This window comes from Patella vulgata, chromosome 8 (genome assembly GCF_932274485.2).
Source record: "Patella vulgata chromosome 8, xgPatVulg1.2, whole genome shotgun sequence".
In the NCBI taxonomy this organism is placed as follows: Eukaryota; Metazoa; Mollusca; class Gastropoda; family Patellidae; genus Patella; species Patella vulgata.
The window spans coordinates 50,862,254-50,888,129 of NC_065886.2; the positions used below are offsets into that span (position 1 = coordinate 50,862,254).

Here is a 25,876-nt window from a genome sequence, read left to right on the forward strand (position 1 = left end):
CCGCCTTTCGAAGAAAGCAGGGGACTATTAAAATGGGTTCGTCCGTCTGTCTGTCCGTCACACTTTTTGGGACACAATAACTCTCTTCCTAATTGAGCTAGAATGTTCAAACTTGGTGTATGTGTTTATTAGGTCAATGCCTTGATGGTGTTCGAAGATGAGCATTTTCCGCTTAGGGTAAGCAGAGATAAGCAATTTGATTGGTTGATGCTTTGGGACACGATAACTCTCTTCCTAATTGGGCTAGAATGTTCAAACTTGGTGTATGTGTTGATTAGGTCAATGCCTTGATGGAGTTCGAAGATGAGCATTTTCCGCTTAGGGTAAGCAGAGATAAGCAATTTGATTGGTTGATGCTTTGGGACACGATAACTTTTAATTGAGCTAGAATGTTCAAACTTGGTGTATGTGTTTATTAGGTCAATGCCTTGATGGAGTTCGAAGATGAGCATTTTCCGCTTAGGGTAAGCAGAGATAAGCAATTTGATTGGTTGATACTTTGGGGCACGATAACTCTCTTCCTAATTGAGCTAGAATGTTCAAACTTGGTGTATGTGTTGATTAGGTCAATGCCTTGATGGAGTTCGAAGATGAGCATTTTCCGCTTAGGGTAAGCAGAGATAAGCAATTTGATTGGTTGATGCTTTGGGACACGATAACTTTAGTTCTAATTAAGTGAGATTGATGAAACTTGGTGTATAGATTTATTATATGAATACCTTAACTAAGTTCGATAATGAACATTTTTTGCTGAGGGTAAGCAGAGTGATAAGCAATTTGATTGGTAGAAACTTTGGAACACAATAACTCTCCTTCTAATTGAGGTAGAATGTTCAAACTTGGCATAGGTGTCTATTAGGTGAATGTTTAAACTTGATGTATATGTAGATGTTCATTAGGTGAATGTCTTGACTGAGTTCAATAATTAACATTTCGAGCTGAAGCTAAGCAGAGCTAATCGATTTCATTTGTCGATGGTTTGGGACAAGATAATCTTGATTCCATCTGATAGAGAGTGATGAAACTTAGTGAAAAAAATAAATGTGCGATTAATTAATATGTGTCATCTATTTATTTTGCAATTTCGGCGGGGGACATCAGCCTCACTGTCAACTCTTTATCTAATCTCCCATAATTCATCTTAAATATAGGATCTTACTATAGTATGTATATGTATTTGTTGCTCGTATCAGCAGTGTTTTATCAATTTTGTCATAATATAAGCCCCACCTACTACAGACATAAATACAACAGCAATTTATGATGAAATATAACTTATATAAGTGTTATATACACCCCAGTGATGATTTATGATGAAATATAACTTATATAAGGGTTACATACACCCCAGTGTTGATTTATGATGAAATATAACTTATATAAGGGTTACATACACCCCAGTGTTGATTTATGATGAAATATAACTTATATAAGTGTTATATACACCCCAGTGATGATTTATGATGAAATATAACTTATATAAGGGTTACATACACCCCAGTGTTGATTTATGATGAAATATAAATTATATAAGGGTTACATACACCCCAGTGTTGATTTATGATGAAATATAACTTATATAAGTGTTATATACACCCCAGTGTTGATTTATGATGAAATATAACTTATATAAGGGTTACATACACCCCAGTGTTGATTTATGATGAAATATAACTTATATAAGGGTTACATACACCCCAGTGTTGATTTATGATGAACTATAACTTATATAAGTGTTATATACACCCCAGTGATGATTTATGATGAAATATAACTTATATAAGTGTTATATACACCCCAATAATGATTTATGATGAAATATAACTTATATAAAGGTTACATACACCCCAGTGTTGATTTATGATGAAATATAACTTATATAAGGGTTACATACACCCCAGTGTTAATTTATACACTTACACATGATTATTATTAGTTTCTTCAAACTTCATTCCAGAAAAAACACTAAATGTACTTTACTGGTAGTTGAAAATTGTTTAGGCCTACATGTTTTTGGTAAAAGTTAATTAACACAATTTTAAAGACCCATTAACAACATCATTAAATTTAAAGTAGGAGTTATGATGTTTTTAAAGTGCATACTTAATTAAACTTAATGAAAAAAAAAAAAATTGACAGTTGATTTTCATTTCGCTGTTTATCAAACTAAAAATATGATTTTATATGTTTTCAGATCCGATAGCACAAGATAAGAAAAATGTAGTATGCCCGTTTATAGATGTGATAGACTACGAGACATTTGCCTATAGAGCTCAAGATGAAGGTGCCAGAGGGGCGTTTGATTGGGAATTTTTCTACAAACGTCTGCCATTATTAGATGAAGATAAAAAACATCCTGCTGATCCATTCAAGTGAGTTACAGGACAATATACTCTTCAAGAAATTTGATTAAAATACAGACCTATATTTAGTTTCTTTTTTTATACTTTCGATGGTCTTCACTACATGAAGATCTGACCGGTTGTAGTGCGAGGTCGCATCAGGGGTCATACAAGCGGTTATTGACCCTATGACGCTAGGCATTTAATTAACCAGTCAGAATTGATGTTTCTAATGGGCTACCCACTGTTCTGTACACCTTACGCCAAAAACTTGCCGTAACAGACCGTTTCATTGGCTAATCCCTCAAATCATCCAGAACGTGTGTTATATAACAACTCTTCCAGATCTTAGTGTAGTAAAGACAAGTAAAACGAAATTTTGAACTATGAAAATGAAATAAAATAGGAGCTGAGACCATCCACTTCAGTGGGCCAAATTGGCATGGTACTCAGTACGGCACTCTTAATGTTTGACCCGTTTACACTACAAAAAAAATTAACCACACAATACCTGGTACCGTGCATGGCTCGTTTAAAATTTATAATGTAAACGGGATTATAGTTTCTCTTTGTTTATATGCCAATCTTCTCTACAACTTTAAATTTTAGTTTATGAATTATTACCTGAATACATTGGGTTGAAATTTAGATTGAAAAAAAAAAAAACACCATTTTTTAAAGAGATCTGCCTTATTTTCTTGCTAATTTTTATATTTGTGTTGTTTTTTAAGGAGCCCAGTAATGGCTGGTGGATTATTTGCCATGGACAGAGATTGGTTCTGGGAACTAGGAGGTTATGACCCAGGTTTAGATATTTGGGGAGGAGAACAGTATGAACTGTCTTTTAAGGTAAGGAAATATTGTGTTTTTCAATACACACAAAATGTTGTGTGGGTGGAATAAATGATCTCATTATGCTCAAAGGAATACAGCTTTAAATGATAATTTTATTCAATTCTGGATTTTAGGGCTGGATGAACAATCAATCTTATTAAAATACGGATCTATATTTCATTTCATTTTTTTATACTTTCGATGGCCTACACTACATGAAGATCTTACCGGTTGTAGTGGAAGATAGCGTCAGAGGTCATACGAGCTGCTTTTGACCCTATGATGTCAGACATTTGATTAACCAATCAGCATTGATGTTTCTAGTGGGTTACCCACAGTTTCATGCAGCTCACGCCAAAAACTAGCTGTTACAGACTGTTTCATTGGCTAATCCCACACATCAATCAGAACGCGGGTTATATAACAACTCTTCCAGTTCCTAGTGTAGTAAAGACAAGTAAAATGAAATTTTGAACTATAACAAACGAAACGAAAAAGATCTGTGTTTTAATCAGATTGTATGAACAATGAATAAATCCATTTTTAATTTAAATATATGTTGATTTTGTTAACAGATATGGCAGTGTGGTGGAATGATGGTAGATGCACCTTGTTCTAGGATAGGTCATGTTTATAGAAAATTTGCTCCATTCCCTAATCCTGGTGTTGGAGATTTTATAGGAAGGGTAAGTATAATGCAGAGCCTTTTATTGGCAACCTCGGTGCAAATTTAATTAACTATTTTTGGAAAATAAAACTGCTTAATTTTCTGTTAAAAGCCCTTAAAATCCTCTACCTTAGGGCCGATGGAACTAACTCAATATACGTGAACGTGATATGTTTTCAAACAACTTAAACCTGTCAGTCTTCATTTGGAAATGGAGACTAGTGAACCAAGCTGTATTATACAGTGTCTGGATAAAAGCAGACTTTTATTTCTAAAAATATCATGTAGGCGAAATTTACCTTTTATTATCAAGTATAAAACGTAGATCATGGAACGGCAATAGATTATCAGGTCACCGAACGAAAAAACTGACCCGAAATCCTGAAGTAAATAGGTTCAGTAGTTGCGGCTAGGTATTTTACTCAGCCATTATTCAAGTTTGTTGGATAGAGTTCAGTGTTTGACCTTGTGGGTTAACTCTGATCAACTTGAATTGTGTGTCTAGTCTCTGTCTGTAATTTTAATCTTAAATGAGAGCCTCAACCAGAATGTGAACACTGTCAAGTACCTTTGACGGTCAAGCACATTTTGATTGAGTGCAAGCATCTGGGCAATATTAGATCAAAATATTACCGTTGTCAGATATTACACTATTTATTTGCTCAATCGGAGCTATATTGTACAATGCTGAATTTTTAAAAAGAGACAAATTATTATTATAAGTTTTAATTGTTTATATATATATTTAATCTGTTCTTCATTCATTTTAATAGTTTATATTCATAAATTACTTGATTTTTATTGGTTTCGAATCCCCGGTTGTACGTGACAAAGAGTAGGGTCGCCTGTCCAACCTCGTGGGTTTTCTCCGGGTCCTCCGGTTTCCTCCCACTGCTAAAGACCCCTACGCGCAAGCGAATTATTGAAATAAAATTAAACCATATGTTAGTCCTGAAATGACCTAGTTTGTGTCGAGTGGACATTAAACCCCATTTCTCTCTCTCTCTCTCTCTCTCTCTTGATTTTTATTTTTAATTTTATATATTTTATATATTTTCTGTGATATTTGTTTTTATTTATGGATATAAATATATTTTTGTGATTTCCTTCATTTTTGTCTTGAATAATTAAACATATGGTTGGCGCAATATAGCCTGGTAGGAGCTGACGTGCCATAAAACCACATTTTAAAAATGTGTATATTGTGTTAGTTGTTAATTGGGAACTGCTTCTTTAAATAACTGCTTGCTTAAAAACAATAAAATGATTACACAAAAAGTAACCATAAATAAAACACTATTTTAGAATTATAAAAGAGTAGCCGAGGTATGGATGGATGAATATGCTGAATATCTATATAAAAGACGACCACATTATAGAAATGTTGATGCTGGAGATATATCTGAACAGAAGGCTATCCGAGAAAGATTACATTGTAAACCTTTTAAATGGTTTATGGAAGAAGTGGCCTTTGATCTACCTAAATTTTACCCTCCAGTAGAACCAACACCCATGGCCTCAGGCGAGGTAAGAAATATATATACAGATTATGTAATAAAATCTAGTGAAATATCTACACATAATAAAATAAAATATTTATAGTCACAGATAAGCTATAAAAGCTAGTAATAATATGCATATTTTATTATTACAAGTATCTAGTAAAGCTAGTGATAATATGTGTATTTCATAATCAAACAATAATATGTGTATTTAAAGATACATTCCCGCGTAAAAACTGGGTGATTTAATGGTATATATGGACTAAAAACATATTCAAACTAATTAATTTGTCATAACTTTGCTTCAAATCCTTCTCAAACATTGTAATTGCGAAGGAATGTCCTGCTATAAAAATTCAATCAAACTAGGTCAGGTTACGTCACGTGACTTACCTCTCTTGGAAGTCAGAGGAGAATTCATTGCACACATAAGACGATGTTGTCTTTAATCGCTTACTATTTATTACAAATATATCGAATCCTAATTAAATTCTCGGATTATCCACTACCGCGTCTTTTTCCGTCATTTTTATCTCAGAAAGTGTTGTACGTCTAACTCTTCATAAAGTTTATCAACTTGTACATCAAGCGCTCAATGTTCACGTGTGACCTTTGACATCACGCGTGCAGAAATCCTAATCGTCGGGCTGTTGATTAGGGGAACCCTTACATTTTTGTCCTGTATACGTTTCATGAGTGTTTATTGGGGAATCCAGTATTTTTCTAGTAAGATTGGATATCTCTACTTTCCATATATACCAAAATTACCATACTTTTATTGGAAATAACCACCAGATAAATACTTTTCTGGGAACCCATCTTTAAAGTGATAGATATGTTATAAAAGCTAGTATTATTATGTGCATATTTTAGTTGAACATAGATACTAAAGCTAGTAATATTATGTGTATTTCTTAATTACAAATAGGTAACAAAGCTAGTAATATTAGGTGTATTTCTTAATTAAACATAGATAATAAAGCTAGTAATATTAGGTGTATTTCTTAATTAAACATAGATAATAAAGCTGGTATTATGTGTATTTCTTAATTAAACATAGATAATAAAGCTGGTAATATGTGTATTTCTTAATTACAAATAGGTAATAAAGCTAGTAATATTAGGTGTATTTCTTAATTAAACATAGATAATAAAGCTGTCGTAGTAATATGTATATTTCTTAATTAAACATAGATAATAAAGCTGGTAATATGTGTATTTCTTAATTAAACATAGATAATAAAGCTGGTAATATGTGTATTTCTTAATTACAAATAGGTAATAAAGCTAGTAATATGTGTTTATATAATAAAGCTAGTAATATGTATTTTATAATTACAGATCCGTAATAAAGCCAGTGATATGTGCATTGATACAAGATTTAAAGGAGCTAATGAAAGATTTGAGATAGAAAAATGTGTTAAAGATGGTGGAGGGGCTAATGGAGAACAGGTAAAACTAAACACATGAAAACATTAGATCACTCTTGTATTAACTACGTACAATTTTCTAATTGCAGAAATTAAATTGAAATAAATATATTTATGATGTTAGTATTCGATATATATTCTTATTCTTTTTTTTATTTCTTCAGCAATTTGAGTTTTCATGGCACAAAGATTTGAGACCTAGATCTAGAACAGTTTGTTTTGATGTATCTAGTTCTGTACCTAAAGCACCTGTTATATTATATAATTGTCATGGTATGCAAGGTAATCAACGATTTAGATATAATTTGGTAAGTATGTTTAATATACAGCGTATATAGATATAACTTGGTAAATATATATGAGGTATTTTAATGTTTAATATATGTGTGGAAGATTTGTGTTTGAATCAATTTGCATAATATTAAAAAAGTTTAGGAAGTTTAGAAGAGCCATTATTGTCTGAATTTCTGGAATTTTTTGCTCAATCTGATTAAAACAAAGATCGGTTTGTTTTTTATAGTTCAAAATTTCGTTTTCACGTGTCTTTACTACACTAGGATGTGGAAGAGTTGTTATGTAACCCACGTTCTGGTTGATTAGCCAATGAAACGGTCTGTTGCAGCGAGTTCTTGGCGTGCAATGCATAGAACTGTGGGTATCCTACTAGAAACATCAATGCTAATTGGTTAATCAAATGTCTGATGTCATAGGGTCAAAAGCCGCTCGTATGACCCCTTATGTGACCTCCCACTACAACTGGTCAGATCTTCATGTAGTGTTGGCCATTAAAATAATAAAAAATACAAAACGAAATATAGATCTGTATTTGAATCAGATTGCCCCTTTCCCAAATTGTCTGTCGCCTGAACGCAACAGTGGCAGAAGTGATGTATAAAAATAACACTGTGATATTATTTATGTCTTTGTTGACCAACCGAGTCCATGGCATGTTGGGTGATCAAGTGGTCTAAATCAAGCACTTTAGACTTTAGATCATAAGGTCAGTCATTGATTAAAGTGTTGTGATCAGGAATAGGGTCTCCTGACTAACATTGTGGGTTTTCTACTAAAGACTTTTTCATGGACACAGATTATTGAAATATACATTATATTAATCCATAGATGACCTAGTTTATATTGAGTTAAAACCCACATCCTGAAATGAGGTAGTTTGTATGGAGTGGAGTTAACCCCCCCCCCCTCTCTCTCTCTCTCTCTCTCTCTCTCCACACATACACACAGTCAATATGAATCGTTTACAAAGTTAATTTTTTTTGTAGTGTAAACAGGTCAAACATAAGCGTGCCGTACTGGGTACCGTGCCAATTTGGCCCACTGAAGTGAGGTGGTCTTGGCACGATTAAATTTTTGTAGTGTAAACGCTGTCCGGTCTGAGAATGGTTCTAAGTACGGATTACTGCGCGTGCGCCAAATGAACCATGACCTTTTTTCCTGCCAACTTTGACAGTTCTGTCATCAGTTCTGTCAAAATGGCTGCCGAAAACTTAATCTACCGCCATAATTGTTTTCATTTGGGTAATTTGCATAGGGACTAAAATTAACTTTTCTGTTAAGAGTTCGGAGACCGGTTATTTTAGAGTAATGTAAACAGGTTAATTTCTTGAAATTTATAGGGGGGGGGGGGTGTGGATGGCCGAATGGTTAGCACGTGCGTGCTGTATCATAAAGCCTGTCACTGAGTCAACTGGCGTGGTTTCGAATCCCTGGTGTACGTGACAAGGAGTAGGGTCGCCTGTCCAACCTCGTGGGTTTTCTCCGGGTCCTCCGGTTTCCTCCCACTGCTAAAGACCCCTACACGCAAGCGAATTATTGAAATAAAATTAAAAACCATATGTTAGTCCCGAAATGACCTAGTTTGTGACCAGTGGATATTAAACACCATTTCTCTCTCTCTCTCTCTCTCTGAAATTTATTGCGGCCAAGTGTAAACCGGCCAAGTGTAAACCGGGCTAATGAAAAAAGTACTATAGAGAGATAATAATTACATGTATTGATTGAAACACTGGTATATGTATTTATATTTCAGGATACCCACCAGTTATATCATCCTGTAAGTGGTCAATGTTTAGACTGTGATAAAGACAATCATGAAATATATATGAACCCATGTGACAAATCATCAGACACTCAAGTCTGGATGTTTGAAAAAATTGAAGAAGAACAAGTAAGGAAAGATTGGGATGTACCATTAGAGTGATGGGGCCTTTAAATTTTTAATTTAGATTTTGTTTGGTATACATCAAGTATGATGCCAGGTGTATGGAAATTTTAGAATGAGCATTCATAAAAAATCACACAAAATGTCTTATTCAAACTGTCTTATGCAATTGAAGTTAAATTCTTCAACAGCTTACGAATGTTCATAGATGCCATACTTTGTCGTTTTTATTAAAAACTAATAAGTAATTTTATTACATAATTTATGTAATTTTAAATTTATGCAAGTTAATTCAATGTTTGCCTTGATACTTACATGTTTATATAATTAAAAGAAATCAAGTTATTTAGTCATAAATTAAATGAGATTAATATAAATCCAGACGTCCAGTGATTATCTTGTCTCAGTTAGGCCAGTACAACTAGATCATTGTCTAAAATATCTTGATCTCAACTGTATATTACAATTCCATAAATATAGTTTAGCCAGATATCAGGATATTGTCTTCAGCTAACATCTCACTGTAGACTTGTAATTGTTAATTTATAGGCTGCATTCTTTAGAAATCCACCTTTAGAATTATTCTGCACAGAATGCTAGAATTTACAATAGGCCAACTGGGAGGCAAAATACTAATCAATCAACAAGGGTGAAATAATCCAATGATATGTTGTTTATTTTCTTTGTTACGATTGGATTCCTGTTAGATATCTACCTGTTATTGCATGAAAATAAGAAGGTTATGATACATTCAATGGTTACAGCACATAGGCTTATTCATGTGTATAGTCCAGTAAGAGCTTACTAATAAATAGTTGTCTTAATATTGTAGAGTGCACTTAATTTAATCAACCTTTCTTATATAATTTTCGAACATCACTTGATGTTAGTGCTGGACAGAGTCATATATTTCATTTGTTAATTTATTCAATAACGAACTAACATTCCTTTGATACATGTATTATAATTGCTGTTGAAAGATCTAGAGAGTTAATTATTAGTTGAAATATTGGACCTGCAGGATGTATTTTTAAAATACAGGTGTGACGTCATTATTTTTACTAGTTGAAATATTGACGTATTTCATTGAAATGCACGTGCTGGATAGTGTTTGTATTTTAAGTTGTTTAATGGTCCCGTACAAGAAATTGCGTAATATATAGAAATAGCCCTTGTGATAACGCACTCGTGCAATATCAATATATTACTTAATGTCTGGCACTCGACCATTAAACTACACTTAATGTTCTGAATTAAAAAGTTGAAATGATGTAACCTCTGTATGGTAATTTTTACATGTACAAAAGATAAACCTATAACTAATAATTTTTATTATAATATTCATCGAATACTTATGTACCAGTATATTTATTATATATCATAAAATAATATTCAATTATTGGGTATTTTGGCCTTAGTGATAACTTTACTAACAATAGCTTTCTCATATGATAAAATAACTATGCAAGTATAGCTGTTTATTGTAATAGTTATTATTTTATATGTCCTTATGAAAAATAATATGAATGGCAATCTGATTGAAACACAGATCCTACTTCGTTTCGTTTTTTATAGTTCGAAATTTCATTTCTCTAGGATCTGGAAGAGTTGTTATATAACAGGCTTTCTAGTTGATGTGAGGAATTAGCCCATGAAACGTTCTATTACGGCAAGTTCTTGGAATTGGCGTGCTCTGTGGGTAAACCCCTAGAAACGTCAACACTGATGGATTAATCAATGTCTGATGTCATAGGGTCAATAGCCGCTCGTGTGACCCCTGACACGACCTTATACTACAACTGGTCAGAACTTCATGTAGTGTAGGCCATCGAATGTATAAAGAAACGAAATGAAATATAGATGTGTATTTTAATGAGATTGTATGAATGTTAAGAAATCCAGGCTTGTATTTAGATAGTATGGTGTACAGTCAATCATTTCATCCCTCCATCAACTAGAGCTACACCATAAGCCTTCTATTTCATTTTCTTTAAGCATCATTTTGAAATTGTTTTGATTGTTTAGTATTTATAATAAGATGCTTCATCTATCTTATTTTTGCTATTTGACAAGAATATCAATAATTTTAATAGTTAAATATTTCTGTTTCGTTTATTATTAGGTGTTTGTTATTTACATAGTTCTAAACTTAGTGTCTAATTATTGTGCCTTTTATAAATTTCATATTGTTTTTAAAAATTTAATTTGTCTCATGTAGATACACAAAGGGCCAAAATGTGCTTCCAATATTTGCTTGTATATTTTGTATAATTGTTTTACTACATGATTTATATAATTCACCTCACCATCTGTGGAGGATCCTAAGGAAGAGTTTTGCAGGGGTACTGCCACTCGTCTAAAATTTGACCCATTTCTCGATAAAAGTGCTCGTTTTAGACATATTTGTTCAATTACTACCCCCTTTAATACCCCTTCCCCGCCCTTTTAACTTCCGTTATGGTTAAATTTTATTCATTCTCATGGTGTTAATTTCCTGAAAACATGTCATTGTCATTGGTACAGAACTACTAATATATTACATGCACTGTGTGTGTGTGTGTGTGTGTGTATATATATATATATATATATATATATATATATATATATATATATATATATATATATATATTGAGAGAAATTATTCCATGCATAGTATTGTGACAAGGACCAAAAATATTATATTATTATTCGTTATATTCATATATTATTCACTTTTAAATAAATATTTTACTTAATTAAGTCATATATTATGGACTTAAAATTATTATTTCACTTAATTAGTTGATATATCAGTTTACTTAGTTAGTTCATATATTATTGACTTAAAATTAATATTTTACTTAATTAGTTTATATATTATTAACTTAAAGTTAACATTTCACATTCATTAGTTGATATATCAATTAACTTGAAATTACCATTTCACTTATATTAACTTGGAATTAATATTTCACTTAATTAGTTCATATATTATTAACTTAAAATTAATAGTTTATATAATTTTGATGAGTTTTATTTATTTCTCATTTGATGGTAACTAATTATTATATAAATTAATTAGTATGAAAATATAGATCTGTATTTTAATCAGATTGTAAAGAACCCTATTAAAATAGTCATGGATCAATTATTACTTGTGCCGATCAGTTTTATGCATATAGTTATTGCTCTTTAATACCGAGTGTGTTAAATCCTGCTGATGAGGCCTATATTTCCTGTCTGATGCTATGTTTATTACATGCACTGATCCCACATAAATAAAAATAAGAAGTGTAGTACCAGTATTACATAAAGTCTAGTAAAGTATTAATAGTAGCCTTTCACGGGCGGGTGGAATTATACCGAAAATCGGAAATTGATATGTTGCCTTTTGGAAAAGAACCTGTCATACTAGCCATTTTGGAAAAGAAGTTGTCATATTTTATTATTATTACTATGTATTCACTTGGTATATATATTATTTTATGTTTGTTATTATTAAACACACACACACACAATATGGCAGGAAAATCTAGCTCAATCATTGTTATTAGCCATGTGCATGTTTTATTGGGAAGTTACTTATATAAATATATGTAAATAAAAGTGGACATATTTTGTGTATATAAGAGGTTTATATATATATTATGTTGTTATACCCACGTCAGATCGGGGTGGTTTCCTTACTGTGCTGCTACGGCGACGGAAAATGGTCTCAGATCGCATTTTCTGGTTGCCGTAGGGTCTGACGGGGGCATTAGTTACAAATGTTAAGGGATATGGGAGCTTGCATTTTGTACATTATTGCTCAAATTTTAACTTTAAAAAATAAATGGATAGTTTATTGTTGAAATGTGTTGATTTAAAATGTACAGTATAAAATGGAATGGGTCACACCTATATATTTCATCATTTTACGAGTAACTTGGTAATTAATATTCTATTAGTTGTGAAATACAAGCGGGAGAATTTTGCCTCGAAAGCAGTGATTCTGCCCACTCTTCTCCAATTACCAATGGGGGAGCCACGGTGGCTAAGTGGGTAAGACGATGGCTCGCTAACCTGGAGGTCGCGGGTTCCCTCCCGGTGTTGGCCAAGAAAGTTCATGGGAATTTTTCGACATGGTTTCCCCTTGTCAGTAATGCAGGATGCAGGGGCCTGACAAGGACAGCTGTCTAGTCGTTCGGATGGGATGGAAAACCGAGGTCCTGTGTATACACTGGCATGCACGTAAAAGATCCCCTAGCAGTTGGACTTCGATATAAGAGTAGTACCGCTGCCAGGGCAAAATTTCCCCTTATAGCACTCTGTATGGCATATACCCATCTTCATTAGCCCAGTCGGAGCAGAACAGTAGGACGGTAAACCTCATTTCATTTCTTTTATTCTTTAGGTATGACAAAAACAACAGACAAATAGATGTAAAGGGAATAAAAATACACAAATACTGTAGCTATTATATTGATAGCTCTAGGTGTGATTTACAGGTATTCAGAGTTTTGTGCAACAGTTCTTTTGTACAAACCAAGTGTATAATTGAGAAAAATACAGAACAAACTTTCATTAATAAGAATTAACGGTTATTTTCCTTAATTCTAGGTTGCCACTATCACGATTCACGCTACGATTGAAATCATGGTTTTAATCATGGTGATCCTATCAGGTTTTATCATATATTGAGGTCAGTTGTAGCAATCGTGTTGATCGTATGTGAACGTATCTGCCAGTACCTAGCATTAAAGACACGATACTAAAACTGATTTACATTAAGAGTTTCATTTCTACATATAGTATGCCAACATTATTGCTTCAACATTCTACTGGGAAAGCAAATCATTACCAGTAATATAAAATAAATTTATAATTAGACAGGAGAGATTTAAATCTTGATTATATTTTGGAGAATAAAACTGCTTAATTTTGTGTTAAAAGCCCTTAAAATCCTCTACCTTAGGGCCAAGCAATTAACTCAATATACACAATCCATTTTCAAACAACTTAAACCAGTCAGTTTTCATCTGGAAATGAAGACCTGTGTCCCAAGCTGTGTTATACGTGTCTGGATAAAACCAGACTTTTATTTTATAAAGATAACATGCAGGCGAAATTTACCTTTCGTTATCAAGTACAGCATGTGGGTCATGCACTGTAAAGACCTCTAAGGGAACGGCAATAGATTATTATCAGGTCACCCAACGAAAAAATTGACCTGAAATCTTAAAAGGGTTATGTGTCCGGATAAGCGGTTTTGATGTTGATGGCCAAACGACTCAATATTTTGAGCTGAAATTTTTAGACAAGGTAAATACACCATTCCTCTATATTTCAACGCTTAAATTTCATATGTACGCAGACTTTTATTTCTGAGACTCTGTTAAAATCGGGATGGTCCCTTTAAAAAGTATGGCCACTTTTTAAACTTGATGCTATATGTATGCAGTAAGCTAGTAACTTCAAAGATTTATGATGCAATGAAGTCAAAGTCTGCATGCTTACAAATAATTCAGCAAAATAGAGAGGCAGAAAAATGCATTCCAATTCTCAAATACATTTGAAAATCAGTACAACCGGATTATAACAAAGAAATTAAAAGTGTAAAAGTCTCTTTAAAATACTTGTAAAGTATCAAATTTCAGCCCAAAAATGGCATCGTTAGTCTATTTCATTTATAATCGACATAACATATCAATACATTATATTTTTACAACAAAAACAGACTTGAATTTAAATACATATTTTTATACAGGTTGTGTTAAAAATAAATTTGGAAAAAACTTTAGAGCTTCAACTGTTTCATCTCGACAAATTCCACCAACTTTTTCTGTTAACAGAAGTCTGTAAATAAAACACAGATTAAAGGGCAATTAATATTTGAGTGATTAAATGACATATAAAAAAAGCAACCTGATTTCAATTTAACAGTATTATTTACTACATATTCTGGTGTATATTCACTTTTTAATGGCTTGTTTCACGGTAAGCTATTATTTATTTATTTTAGTTGTACAAATAAAACAGATTGTATTTTTATCTTTTATGTTCTTCCATCTCATGCCTAGAAACCTGCATCCTCTAAAAATATTTCTATAAATAACTAAAGTCAGATTTCCAATGGCGCCAGAGAGAGAGAGAGAAATGGGGTTTAACTTCCACTCAACACAAATTAGGCCATTCTTGGACTAACACATGGTTCACTATTTTTTTTCAATTATTCGCTTGCGCGTAGGGGTTTTAGCAGAGAAAACCCACAAGGTAGGACAGGCAACTCTACGCCTTGTCACATACAACTGTGGAATTGAAACCACGCCAGTTGACTCAATGATAGACCTTATGATACAACGCGCACGCGCTAACCATTTGGCCATCCAACCCCCCTGGGTGAGGTAGCCAATGATTAAAGTAGTATATCAGACTAATCTCTACCTTTCTTTAGCCAATAAAACAGATACACCAATAGACTGTGCTAATTCTTCCGCTGTACTAAAACCATGTTCTTCAACCTAGAGCAAAAAATATACCATTGATTAAATATTACACCGAGGCCTCGCTATAAGGTGGTTCTCTCTATGGGGATCAGGTGGTTCAATATGGGACACAGGTGGTTCTCTATGGGGAACAGGTGGTTCTCTATGGGGATCAACTCGACTCCCAGCAGGTGGATATAAAGGTGGACTCTATCTATCTATTGGTGATTTAACCTCTGCTTCCACAACAACCTCTGGGGACCACAACAACAGCTTAAATACAACTTACATATTGTGTCGTATGTGAAATAACTTTTTCTTCATCTTGACTCTGTGACTGTAAAACTAATACACCACTATCAAATGTTCGTAATCTGTCAAGAAACAGAGAAACATTTAAAACCCCACTTGCAGAATGTCACAAGTATTCAAGTACGGATTAAATATTTTGTTCAAAGCATCAAAGGCTTTTTAAGATCATCCTATGCTTATCAACTATTGGGTTGAAATATTGAAAAGGTAATTAGGTAATTTATTGTTCATTTAGAAGATCTCATTCCAGGACATATTTTTGTGTAATTGTTCATCACTTGAGGCCCAGCCATTGTGCTAGTCGCCTTATTTCCAAATAGCACTTTAGATAGAAAAACTCTGACCAACACTAAATTTAAACATCTCAAATTTACACAGATCATCATTTGATGGTAGAGAATAAGAATTGACCTGCTGCTCTCTCCTTGTGTTCCTTTTAATAGTATTATGTGTACAATCATAGGAAAAGGCTGGAGGGCGACCTTTAACACAGAGAGAGAGGCATTTAACTTCCTCTTGACACAAACCAGGTCATTTCGGGACTGACATGGTTCAATTTTATTTCAATAATTGGCTTGTGCATAGGGGTCTTTAGAAGTGGGAGGAAACCGGAGGACCTGGAGAAAACCCATGAGGTTGGACAACCATGGAATCGAAACCACGCCAGTTGACTCAATGACAGACCTTATGATACAGCGCGTACGTGCTAACCATTCGGCCATCCAACCCCCCTTGATATTTGACAGAGAAGGCCGGAAAACATCAACACTTTGATGTACATGTAGCACAATCAGATAAATTTCATTACCTTACAGGAAGATGTAACATTTCCATTAATTCACAGGCATGTAATAAATCTTCTGGTGATAATAACTGTAAATATAAAATGGTTGTAGATTTTAAAATATTTTATGAAAAAGCAACAAGTTAGAATTACTCAAAGAATGTGTAATAAACAATTACATTGCCATAATGTATGTTTAAAGGATTTGGCAATAACTCTGCACAAAATCTGAATTTCAGTATAGTTCCTCATCGGATGAAAGGACTGAATGATCAGTTACTCATCCACAGGTGAGCAGATTATAAAATTAACTACTATTATTTAAATAGATTTTTACGAATACATGCATTCCTCAAAACACACCCTTCAGATAACATATATAATTACAGTGGTAGTGAAATATGTAATATGCGATTGTAAGTATGTAGTGGATAAGCATTGATTAGAAATGGGGAAAACTGGAATGAAACCTTGAATATGAGTAACTTCCAAAGAAACGTACATGCATTAATTTATTATTTTTTTTATTTCCACCAAATAGGTGTTTGTGCTTGACCCTGCCACCCCGAGCAGGTATATCAAGAGCATAATGTACTGTATAATATAGAATATTTTACTACCTCCATTCCCCGAGCTCTGTTAACTCTACAATATACATCAGTTAATGTCATCATTCCACCACATTCCTGGTAATAATAAACACACAAATAATCATAATCACAATTCTCACTTCAATCTTTACTACAAACTGGCGGGTTGGATGGTTAGCGTGTTGTATCATGAGGTCGGTCATTGAGTCAACTGGCGTGGTTTCAATTCCGCGGTTGTACGTGACAAGAAGTAGGTTCGCCTGTCCAACTTCGTGGGTTTTCTCCGGGTCCTCTGGTTCCCTCCCACTGCTAAAGACTCCTACACGCAAGCAAATTATTGAAATAAAATTGAACTATGTTAGTCCCTAAATGATCTAGTTTGTGTTGAGTGGATGTTCTCTTTCTCTCTCTTATTACAAACTGAACTGTGTTTTTAAGGAGCAGTCTAAGTGGATATCATAAAAAAAAATAGTGGGTTTACTTATGAAAATCAAATGCCAAAACGTTATTGAGCCAATCGGAAACAATCGCTCGATTTCCTTTAAGTAACCAATTTAAGGAATTTCATCGTTCAGTTGTATGAATCAGTTAGTAATCAAGACCAGTTGCATCATTTCTATTGTATCTTTCTTGTATTCATTGTTTTATTGTGAGTTTGTTTTCATTTGGAGTGAGCTTGTATCTATACAGTACTGGAATGCAGTGGACACTTATATTCACTAGGTCGTTTATTGCTTGCAATGTCTGTGTTGTCCGCAGGTTTGTCAAACAGGTTTTGTTTGTGTGTTATGTTATTCTCCGGCTCTTAATTATAATATTAATAAATATTATATGACAATATATACATATGGCTATTTACTTAAATATATCTGAGACGACTCCTTTCAGCTTAAATTCATTCAAATCATCATCAGATAGACTAATTGTCAGGTATTCAATATCACAGCCAGTCATTCAGCTAATACTGACAAATATTGCTGAAACATGAAAGTAAATATTGACCCACCTCTACTGGCTGTGTTAAAACAGAAGCTAATTGTTTAGCTAGTTCTGTATAATATTTATCACCAGTACCATGTGTTTCTCTAGTAACAGGATTTGGTATACCCATAGATAATAAATATGATTTAAACTTTCTTGTCTACAAAACAAAAACAATATCAAATATAACATGGACATGTTAGCAATACACTTGATTGACAATACAGCAAACACAAACTATTGCCATGCAAAATATGCCTACATTTTGAAAGAGATGGACAGAGAACAAGATCAAAAATAGAACTGATTTTTCGTACAATCAGGGGCCATAATCCAGGAAGTTACGGTCCGATATGCGTGAATATCTATAGGAATCGAAATCTTCAAAATATAAACATATATATAAAGTTCCATCAAAATGGGATAAAATTGTGATCTCTAGATGGTCCACAACATTTGCGTACAAGGAGCGACCATTTTGTTGGGCAGTTTCGCTCCCAATTTTTACGAAATTTGAAGTCAACCATCATTATGGTGTAATGGTGACAATGTGGGCGTATAACAAGAATTGCTGGCAATAGGACATGCTCATGCAAACTAAATACAATAATATCACGAAGGGTGATCGAAATAAATTTTGTGTCAGTCGATTGCCATTCTATAAATTTGTAAACATCCAGATTGACAATCAAGCACCTGCACTGTTTTGAAATGAAATGAAAGGGGGTTTAGCATCCTACTTTTCTGCTCCAACCGGGCTAATTAAGACAAGCATAGAATTTAAGGATGTTTGGCTATCCCCACATGAAAACTTAAAGTTTATATTTCCCTTGAGTATCACAGTCCTTTAGATAGTTGCACAGTACCATTAAAAGTTTTACAATGGGTTTCAGTTTTATTGTGTAAAATATATGTGGGATTTCACCTTTAATTAGACATGGTACTTGTTTGTTTTTACCTCATTTTCTGTAATATCTCCTTGTTTTTCTTTGATTTTTGTGGCAATAGTTTTAGTTAATGATACCATTTCTTTTGCCTACAAAATGGAAGACAAACAAATTAAATCAAGCAACACTACTGCATCATGGGAGTTATGAGAGGGATGTTGTGAGAGGAGTTAAGAGAGGGGTGTTGTGAGGGGAGTTGTCAGCAGGAGTTGTGAGCAGGAGTTGTGAGAGGGGTGATGTGAGTGGCATTTCCATCGACTTTACTTCAAATTCCAAATGACAAGGGACTTTTTATGTGCACCACCAATTCAGTTTATCATCTCATCCCAATGACTAGACACACTTTAGTTGCTAGCTCGCTCCCGAAAAGCACCACCCTTGACAAGTAAAAACAGTTCATCTAGGGACACACCAGGTTTGGAAACCAGGCCATTTTGGTGATAAGTCCAGTGACCAAATAGCACAACCACATTATGCCCCCTCACTACTGAAGATTATTGATTATTCATGAATTGAAGATGTTGTGAGACTTATGACCTCATGGTCCTTTAAAAACATAATATGATCGCTCAAAATATCTTTACACATATCTCATATATTTCAAATATTATTTATTTTATCGTCATATTTTCAAAGACAACTTTCTGTTTCTATACCTAAAATAACCAATTTAGGAGGACAGATCTTACCTGATCAATGAGTTTACTCAGATCTTCAAATGCTACAGTTATTTTTTTATTTGTATTTGTGTTTTTCTGTTGTATTGATCTTTCTATACCAACAATACCAGGTCGATGTCTTGCTGATAACTATAAACAAAAACAAACAGTGAGACTGATGTCTACCGCCATAATCCCAAAATAAATAGATGACATATTACTCTCCATCAGTTAGAATCAAAGTTATCTTGTCCCAAAGCATCGACCAATGAAGTATTAATCATTGAACTCAACCTAATGAACATCTACGCCAAGTTTAAACATTCTACCTCAATGAGAAGGAGACATTTAATTAGTTCCCCGCTTTCTTCAAAAGGTGGCGGACAATAATAAAATTATAAATTAATTTCCTAGTAGATTATCTTAATACATGCATCAAACTAGCTATATTTCTCAGTTTTTAATTGCAATGTAATTAATTTAATCATAAAACTGTGAACATTATTCATGTTAAATTGGATTATCCAGAAGAAAAACAATCTCTTGAAGTTTTAAAACCAAAGTTTTCACTAAAATTTCTACATGGAATTTGTCTGAATAAACATTAATATGAATACTGTATTACCTGACTACTGGGTTGACTAACTGGTATATTTTGTTCCCATTTTCTGACTTGTAGAGCTTCATTTAAGCTTCTCAAAATCTGAAATATTAGTTAAATATATGGCACCTCCATAAATTTATTTAGAAATTTGTATTTTTGTACTGAATGTCGGATGGAAAATGTAAGTATCTTGATGGTTATGAAGATTGCCATTGTCAATAAAATATATCTCAAAATGAAGTGAACGATAATTAAATTGAGAATGTGATGTGACATTATTTACCTCGCGTTCTCCCGACTCTCTAAATGACAGTCTGATATAACTGTGAGCACTATATGTAGATGGTCCAGCAGCTTTATTAGTTGGCGCTGGTTTCAGGTGAACTATGATTTTAGCACTGGAAAAATAATATAGAATATGCCATTTATATAATCAATCAATATAAATTATTTCATGTATAAGTTATCAGTTATCACAATGAGACGTACATGTAGTGCTGGATGTTATAATCAAAGTCATGATACATTTTACTATATAGGTGTCATGATACGAAATGGTCATGATACACATTCAAGTCACAAATTGTGTCTATTTTTTGTCCATGGAACTGGAATATTCAGCTAATATGTGACATTAGGGTGTTTTTCAAGTCATTTTATACAAAAAATAGATTAAACATACAGTATAATTTTTAAAATAAAAACAGTATTTTTTGTGAATACATGTATTTACCTTTTTGCAAAACCAGATGCTTGTTCTTCTAGATATACCACAAGTGATAAAGGAAGAGCAATAACTGAATTCTGAAATCAATTTTTAAAATAAAAATTCCTAGTAAACAAGTCAATTGTATAATAACTGATAACATTTACAAAGATTTCTCAAAGTAATCAAGGGTAGTAACTTGGCCAGGCATTATCATAAATCACTGAAAATCAATAGGATTCTTCATCTCATGAAGATCAACATGGATAACTTCATCCTCTAGAGCGACACCAAATGGTTGCAAATATTGGAAATCACTGATATGCAGTAAGTTTTTTTGTCTCAGTTTAATTGGATGATAACTTTACCTCTAGAGTGACAGATTGACTGACTAAAGGACAAATTTAAATGCGGATGAATGATAACAAATCACGAGGCTGTGTGTTAGAGAGAAATAGAATTGGGATTAAGACTCTATTGTTCTGCTCCAACTGAGCTAATAAAGATAGGGTGTGTTAGAAAGCTTGATCAATCTCTGCATCGAAGTACATTTACATTGTTAGTTCCAGTTTACACTGAAGTCAGCATAATATATTTAGTAAAGTGTAAAAGGCCCATCTTACTCGATTTCTGTGGTCCCTCCATATCAATCTATGGCTTGTAACAGAAAGCATTCCAAAATCAAATGATGTCTAAAAAAAAAGAATGAACAAAATATCACAAAAGTTTACTAGAATTCGTTTATGCCTTTAAATCATGATTTCTTGTTGAAAAGGATAAACCAGGATTCGAACATATGACATTCCACTCGACAGTGTATATCATAGTGCCATGGGTCGCAACGCATATAATAATGAATTATGAATGAATATAAACTGATTTACATTCAATCGTTTCTGTTTTTACTGTAATTTCTAATCAGATATGTTCGGCGAAATACGCCAGAAGTCTCAGTTGAATGACAATCTTTAGAGTCTGGTTATTCCAGTTTACACCGATGGTATTTATTGCGCATGCTCTTCAGATAAGAATATAGCGTCACCAATTAACATGACTTGTGGAATATGTCTAGCCGTGTTCTTGGAGTCTCTTGTTACAAATGCTAAGATGTTTCTTTTGTCTTGAATATTGGATAGCAAAAGCAGAGACTTATATGCCCGAGTTCGTAAATTTGTGCGTTACCCTTTCAATGAAGTCGACCAAATCGGTTAGAAGACAGAGACGTATTTTTTAACAGCGTATTTTGTCGCTCATACTTGTTCTAGCGAGGTAAGCAAGGTCTTATTTTCTCACTAAGATGTTCAGTTACATTTGTCAGGCGTTCACAGGGACTGACACTCGACCGTTTAGCAGCAAAAAGTTGCCCTGTAAAATTGACTGGGAAGCCAAACTTTTTCGCCAAGGATTCAAAATAACACGGTCCCTGAACGTACAGGGCGAGTGTAATGAGACCTACGTTCAGAGCTGAACTAGAGACTTAGTTACTTTAAAACACGTAAGAGTGGATGGATAACATGACGAATTAGCAGTGCCAAGCGGGTTGACTGTGAATGCATAGATATTGACGCAGCACAGGTGAGGAAGTCAAGTTACGGAGTGGGTTGATCATACAAAAATTTGATGCAGTTCATTACTTTATCATGTCCATCATAAATGCCAACTCCTCTCTGCTGGTCAATGTGGGATTCTCCACTCATTAACGAACCATCTGACCATTCTAATCTATCCATTGTGGCACCATACAGTTATTTTATACATAAAAATGTATTAAAGATTGTGACATCTGATAATGTTTGTCTACTTTCATTTCCAGACGGTGCGGATCTATCGGAAATCGGTGGGTATAATTTACTGTTTACCAATATTACAATAATTCTTTCCAGAACTCCCCCCACCCTCAGTTCGAATATAATTCAATAAGGGCACCTGGAGGATAGCTTGAATTAATTTAATATTCGTGGGTTGAGGTGTAGGGTGTGGGGTGAGAGAGAAAACCCAAACTGTTTGTAAAATGTATGTCAATCAGGTGGTCGGCGGGGTTAGCAATACGAAGCCACCGACTGAAAAAGTTTATAAATAAATTTACTTTAAAATTTACAGATAATTATTTCATAATGTACTTCATTTAAATACACATTGCTCAAATAATAAAGATTAATTTTCTTTTCTTAAGTTCATCGATTAATATTTTCTGCGGGGTAGGTTACTTTCTACCGCTTCCGTTGTCTTATTCGTTGGGAAGGTCACGTTTATTTTTTCGACTGTCTTGTCACGTAGACTTTAATAATGTTGTCCAGGGCACTTCCCGCTGTCAGAGCATTAAAGTCGATTGCACGTATGTTGTTATTTTATCTATCTTGTCAGATTTACTTTAATGTCAAATTGAAATTAAATCCATCTCTGTCACTCCAACTTAATCGGCAGAAAGAGAACTTCCTTTTCAATCTTTCGATTCTTTGGCAATCATCTGCATCATGTATGACTATGATCAGATATCATTGCTGTAATTCATGTAAAGTTATGTAATCAGTTTAGTTTTAGGGTTTGCATATATTGAAGTTAAAAAAGTGAATGACATCAAGCATGGATGCCAGAACTTTTTATACCCCCACTATGGAAATGTGGCCGTAGTCTACAGCACAGGAATCTGACTTTCTTTTGTATCCGTATATATATATATATATATATGCATACACCATGTCGTACCAGACAATATATAATAAATATATATTGTCTGGTACGACACGGTGTATGCATATATATACGGATAGAAGGTCAGATTCCTGTGTCTACAGACTACATTTATGATTTATCATCCGATTGTTTTGAAATGCATTTTGTTTACGGTACATATTTAATGAGATGAAGAATCCTATTTAAAAATTAATTTCAAGAATTTCCATTGATTTTTCTAGATTTATTGCCCTTGTTTCACTTTGTAGAACCATGTAAACGCTCTTTATGATAAAAGTTATCATCTGATTTGTATCAAACTGGTATCATCATTGTATTGTAAACGCTCCTCATTACCGTACCCACAAAATAATAAATATGAAACAACCCTTGTCAGCTGCTCCGATGATTTAGCTGCCGTGGGCATATGTTTCATTGCCTGGCAACCTACCTTTTATATTGAGGAATAATATTTTTTAATTGAATAATAGTGTATTAAAATAAAAGCATCAAGAGCCAACTCAAATTGCTTCAAACTGTAGGCCTATATATTGTGTGGTTGAGCTTTCTTCAGTAAGCTTTTTAGAATACATCATATGAAGACATAATGCTAGTAACAATCCTTTATTAATATTATTTTAGACTACCTGTTACCTTTCTTTTTGGAACCACAGTGGGTAAGACGCTGGCTCGCTAGTCTGGAGGTCGCGTTTTTAATCCCTGCATTGACCGAGAAAGATTGATCAGGATTTTCCGACATGATTTCCCCTCGTCAGTGGTGCAGCTGTCTAATCGTTCGGATGGGATGAAAAACCAAAGACCTGTGTATACATTGGTGTGCACGTAAAAGATCCCTTGGCAGTTGGAATTCGATATAAGAGTAGGCCATAGTGCTGCTGCCTGGGCAAAATTTCCCTTATAACACACTGTATGGGATATGTCCGTCTTCATTAGCCCAGTAGGAGGAGCAGAACAGTAGGACGTTAAACCCCATTTCATTTCATTTTGTTACCTTTTCAGGTACACAGCCACAAGTTCTACGATGTATGAGTGGAGAAGCCCCAGCTCACTGGAAATCAGAAAGACAAATAGCTATTGATGGTAAAATAACATTAGATGACATTCCTGTTCCAGAAGGATCATGGCAGGAGCAACAGGATAGAATCAACAAATCACAGAACGTGATGCTAGTTGGTTCACTAGTATTTTTTGCTATAACAGCAGTAGCTGTAAGTAAAAATTTACCTTTTCTATAAAAGATCACCTTCATAGCTTTAAATGGGTTTATGGATAACAGTTTTTCAAGTGTTAATTTTCAGTTTGTATGAATATGATAAAAGCAGACATCTATTAGTATTAACCCTGACCACTCCCCAATGACATTACTGAAAATTCAATTTTTGGTTTTCGTCAAATTCCCCATTGACTCTTTATGGCAGTTATGTTGTCAGGTCAACAAAATTACGCAAGATTGCAAAAATAAAAGAGCCGTTATAAATGAACATAACTGAAAACACATCACATAACATCCAGAATTGGTAGAAAGTCAGGACAGTTAAGAGGACTGCGTGATAGTTTTACTCAAATAATTTCATTGTCATTTAGCTCCATGTTTTTTCATAAATGTAGTGTTATAAGATAGTTCTAAATGTTTTTTTTTCTATTGCAGGCATACCAGCTTGACGCAGTTTATATGCATGGAGAACCACCTTTAAAATCTGTGAAATTTGATTAAATTGAAAATATTTAGTAGAATGAAGATTAAGAAATCTGAAAAAGTTTTATTTCAGAGCTGACTTTATTTATAGATATACTACCAAGTTTTGTGGATTATTGAATTGTCGTTATATCAAACCATCAATAAATTTTTAAATACTGTCTTGTGTATTGTATATAAAATATGAAAAGAAATGCATTATGCAGGAGCTAAATCTGTCTATTGCAGCGTCTTTCTTTAGGCCTGAAATGTTATCTAAATTATTAATTAAGACATTAATTAACTTATCCAGACCATAATCAACTCTTGATGTTTTTTATTGTACCGACTTTAGTAATGATGATCGAGGCTAGCCTAAAATTCAAAAGCCAATATCTCAGTTCAGAGTGAAGCAATCTGACTGAAATTTTCAGCATATTCGATTTATGTTATCTATTATAACCAGAACTGTCAACTCTTTATCTAATCTCCCATAATGCCCCTTACAATGGTCTTCATAAGTAATA

At 33.6% G+C, this 25,876-nt stretch overlaps 2 protein-coding genes and 1 long non-coding RNA gene across 3 annotated transcripts in view; 2 read left to right on the top strand and 1 right to left on the bottom strand.

Moving 5' to 3' along the window:
- LOC126830235 (putative polypeptide N-acetylgalactosaminyltransferase 10) overlaps nucleotides 1–9,745 on the top strand; it is a 28,563-nt gene extending 18,818 nt beyond the window's left edge. The window contains exons 6-12 of the mRNA XM_050560586.1: nucleotides 2,195–2,372; nucleotides 3,074–3,191; nucleotides 3,752–3,862; nucleotides 5,149–5,370; nucleotides 6,687–6,797; nucleotides 6,940–7,083; nucleotides 8,823–9,745. Coding sequence (XP_050416543.1) covers nucleotides 2,195–2,372; nucleotides 3,074–3,191; nucleotides 3,752–3,862; nucleotides 5,149–5,370; nucleotides 6,687–6,797; nucleotides 6,940–7,083; nucleotides 8,823–8,993 — 1,055 coding nt within the window. The 3' untranslated portion in view covers nucleotides 8,994–9,745. The remainder of the gene's footprint in view (nucleotides 1–2,194; nucleotides 2,373–3,073; nucleotides 3,192–3,751; nucleotides 3,863–5,148; nucleotides 5,371–6,686; nucleotides 6,798–6,939; nucleotides 7,084–8,822) is intronic.
- A 3,552-nt stretch (nucleotides 9,746–13,297) lies between these two features.
- Nucleotides 13,298–22,819, bottom strand: LOC126830244 (vacuolar protein-sorting-associated protein 36). The gene is made up of 13 exons (XM_050560598.2): nucleotides 22,615–22,819; nucleotides 21,604–21,672; nucleotides 21,008–21,078; nucleotides 20,558–20,672; nucleotides 20,296–20,373; nucleotides 19,701–19,820; nucleotides 19,023–19,100; nucleotides 18,090–18,224; nucleotides 17,114–17,179; nucleotides 16,518–16,582; nucleotides 15,687–15,771; nucleotides 15,357–15,433; nucleotides 13,298–14,768 (listed from the first exon to the last, which is right to left on the bottom strand). Exons 1-13 carry the CDS (start codon nucleotides 22,708–22,710, stop codon nucleotides 14,672–14,674), a joined length of 1,152 nt encoding a protein of 383 aa, XP_050416555.1. The 5' UTR covers nucleotides 22,711–22,819; the 3' UTR covers nucleotides 13,298–14,671.
- A 362-nt stretch (nucleotides 22,820–23,181) lies between these two features.
- On the top strand, nucleotides 23,182–25,531 carry LOC126830250 (uncharacterized). Its single transcript, XR_007683776.1, has 3 exons — nucleotides 23,182–23,315; nucleotides 24,674–24,882; nucleotides 25,323–25,531. It is a non-coding gene; the product is annotated as an uncharacterized LOC126830250 (long non-coding RNA).
- Nucleotides 25,532–25,876: the final 345 nt, after the last annotated feature.

Coding starts and splice junctions, on each gene's coding strand:
- LOC126830244 (XM_050560598.2), bottom strand. CDS start 22,710: ATGGATAGATTAGAATGGTCAGATGGTTCGTTAATGAGTGGAGAATCC. Junction 20,673..21,007: donor GCATCTGGTTTTGCAAAAAG/GTAAATACATGT, acceptor TTATTTTTCCAG/TGCTAAAATCATAGTTCACC. Junction 15,434..15,686: donor TTTCACATACGACACAATAT/GTAAGTTGTATT, acceptor TTTTTGCTCTAG/GTTGAAGAACATGGTTTTAG.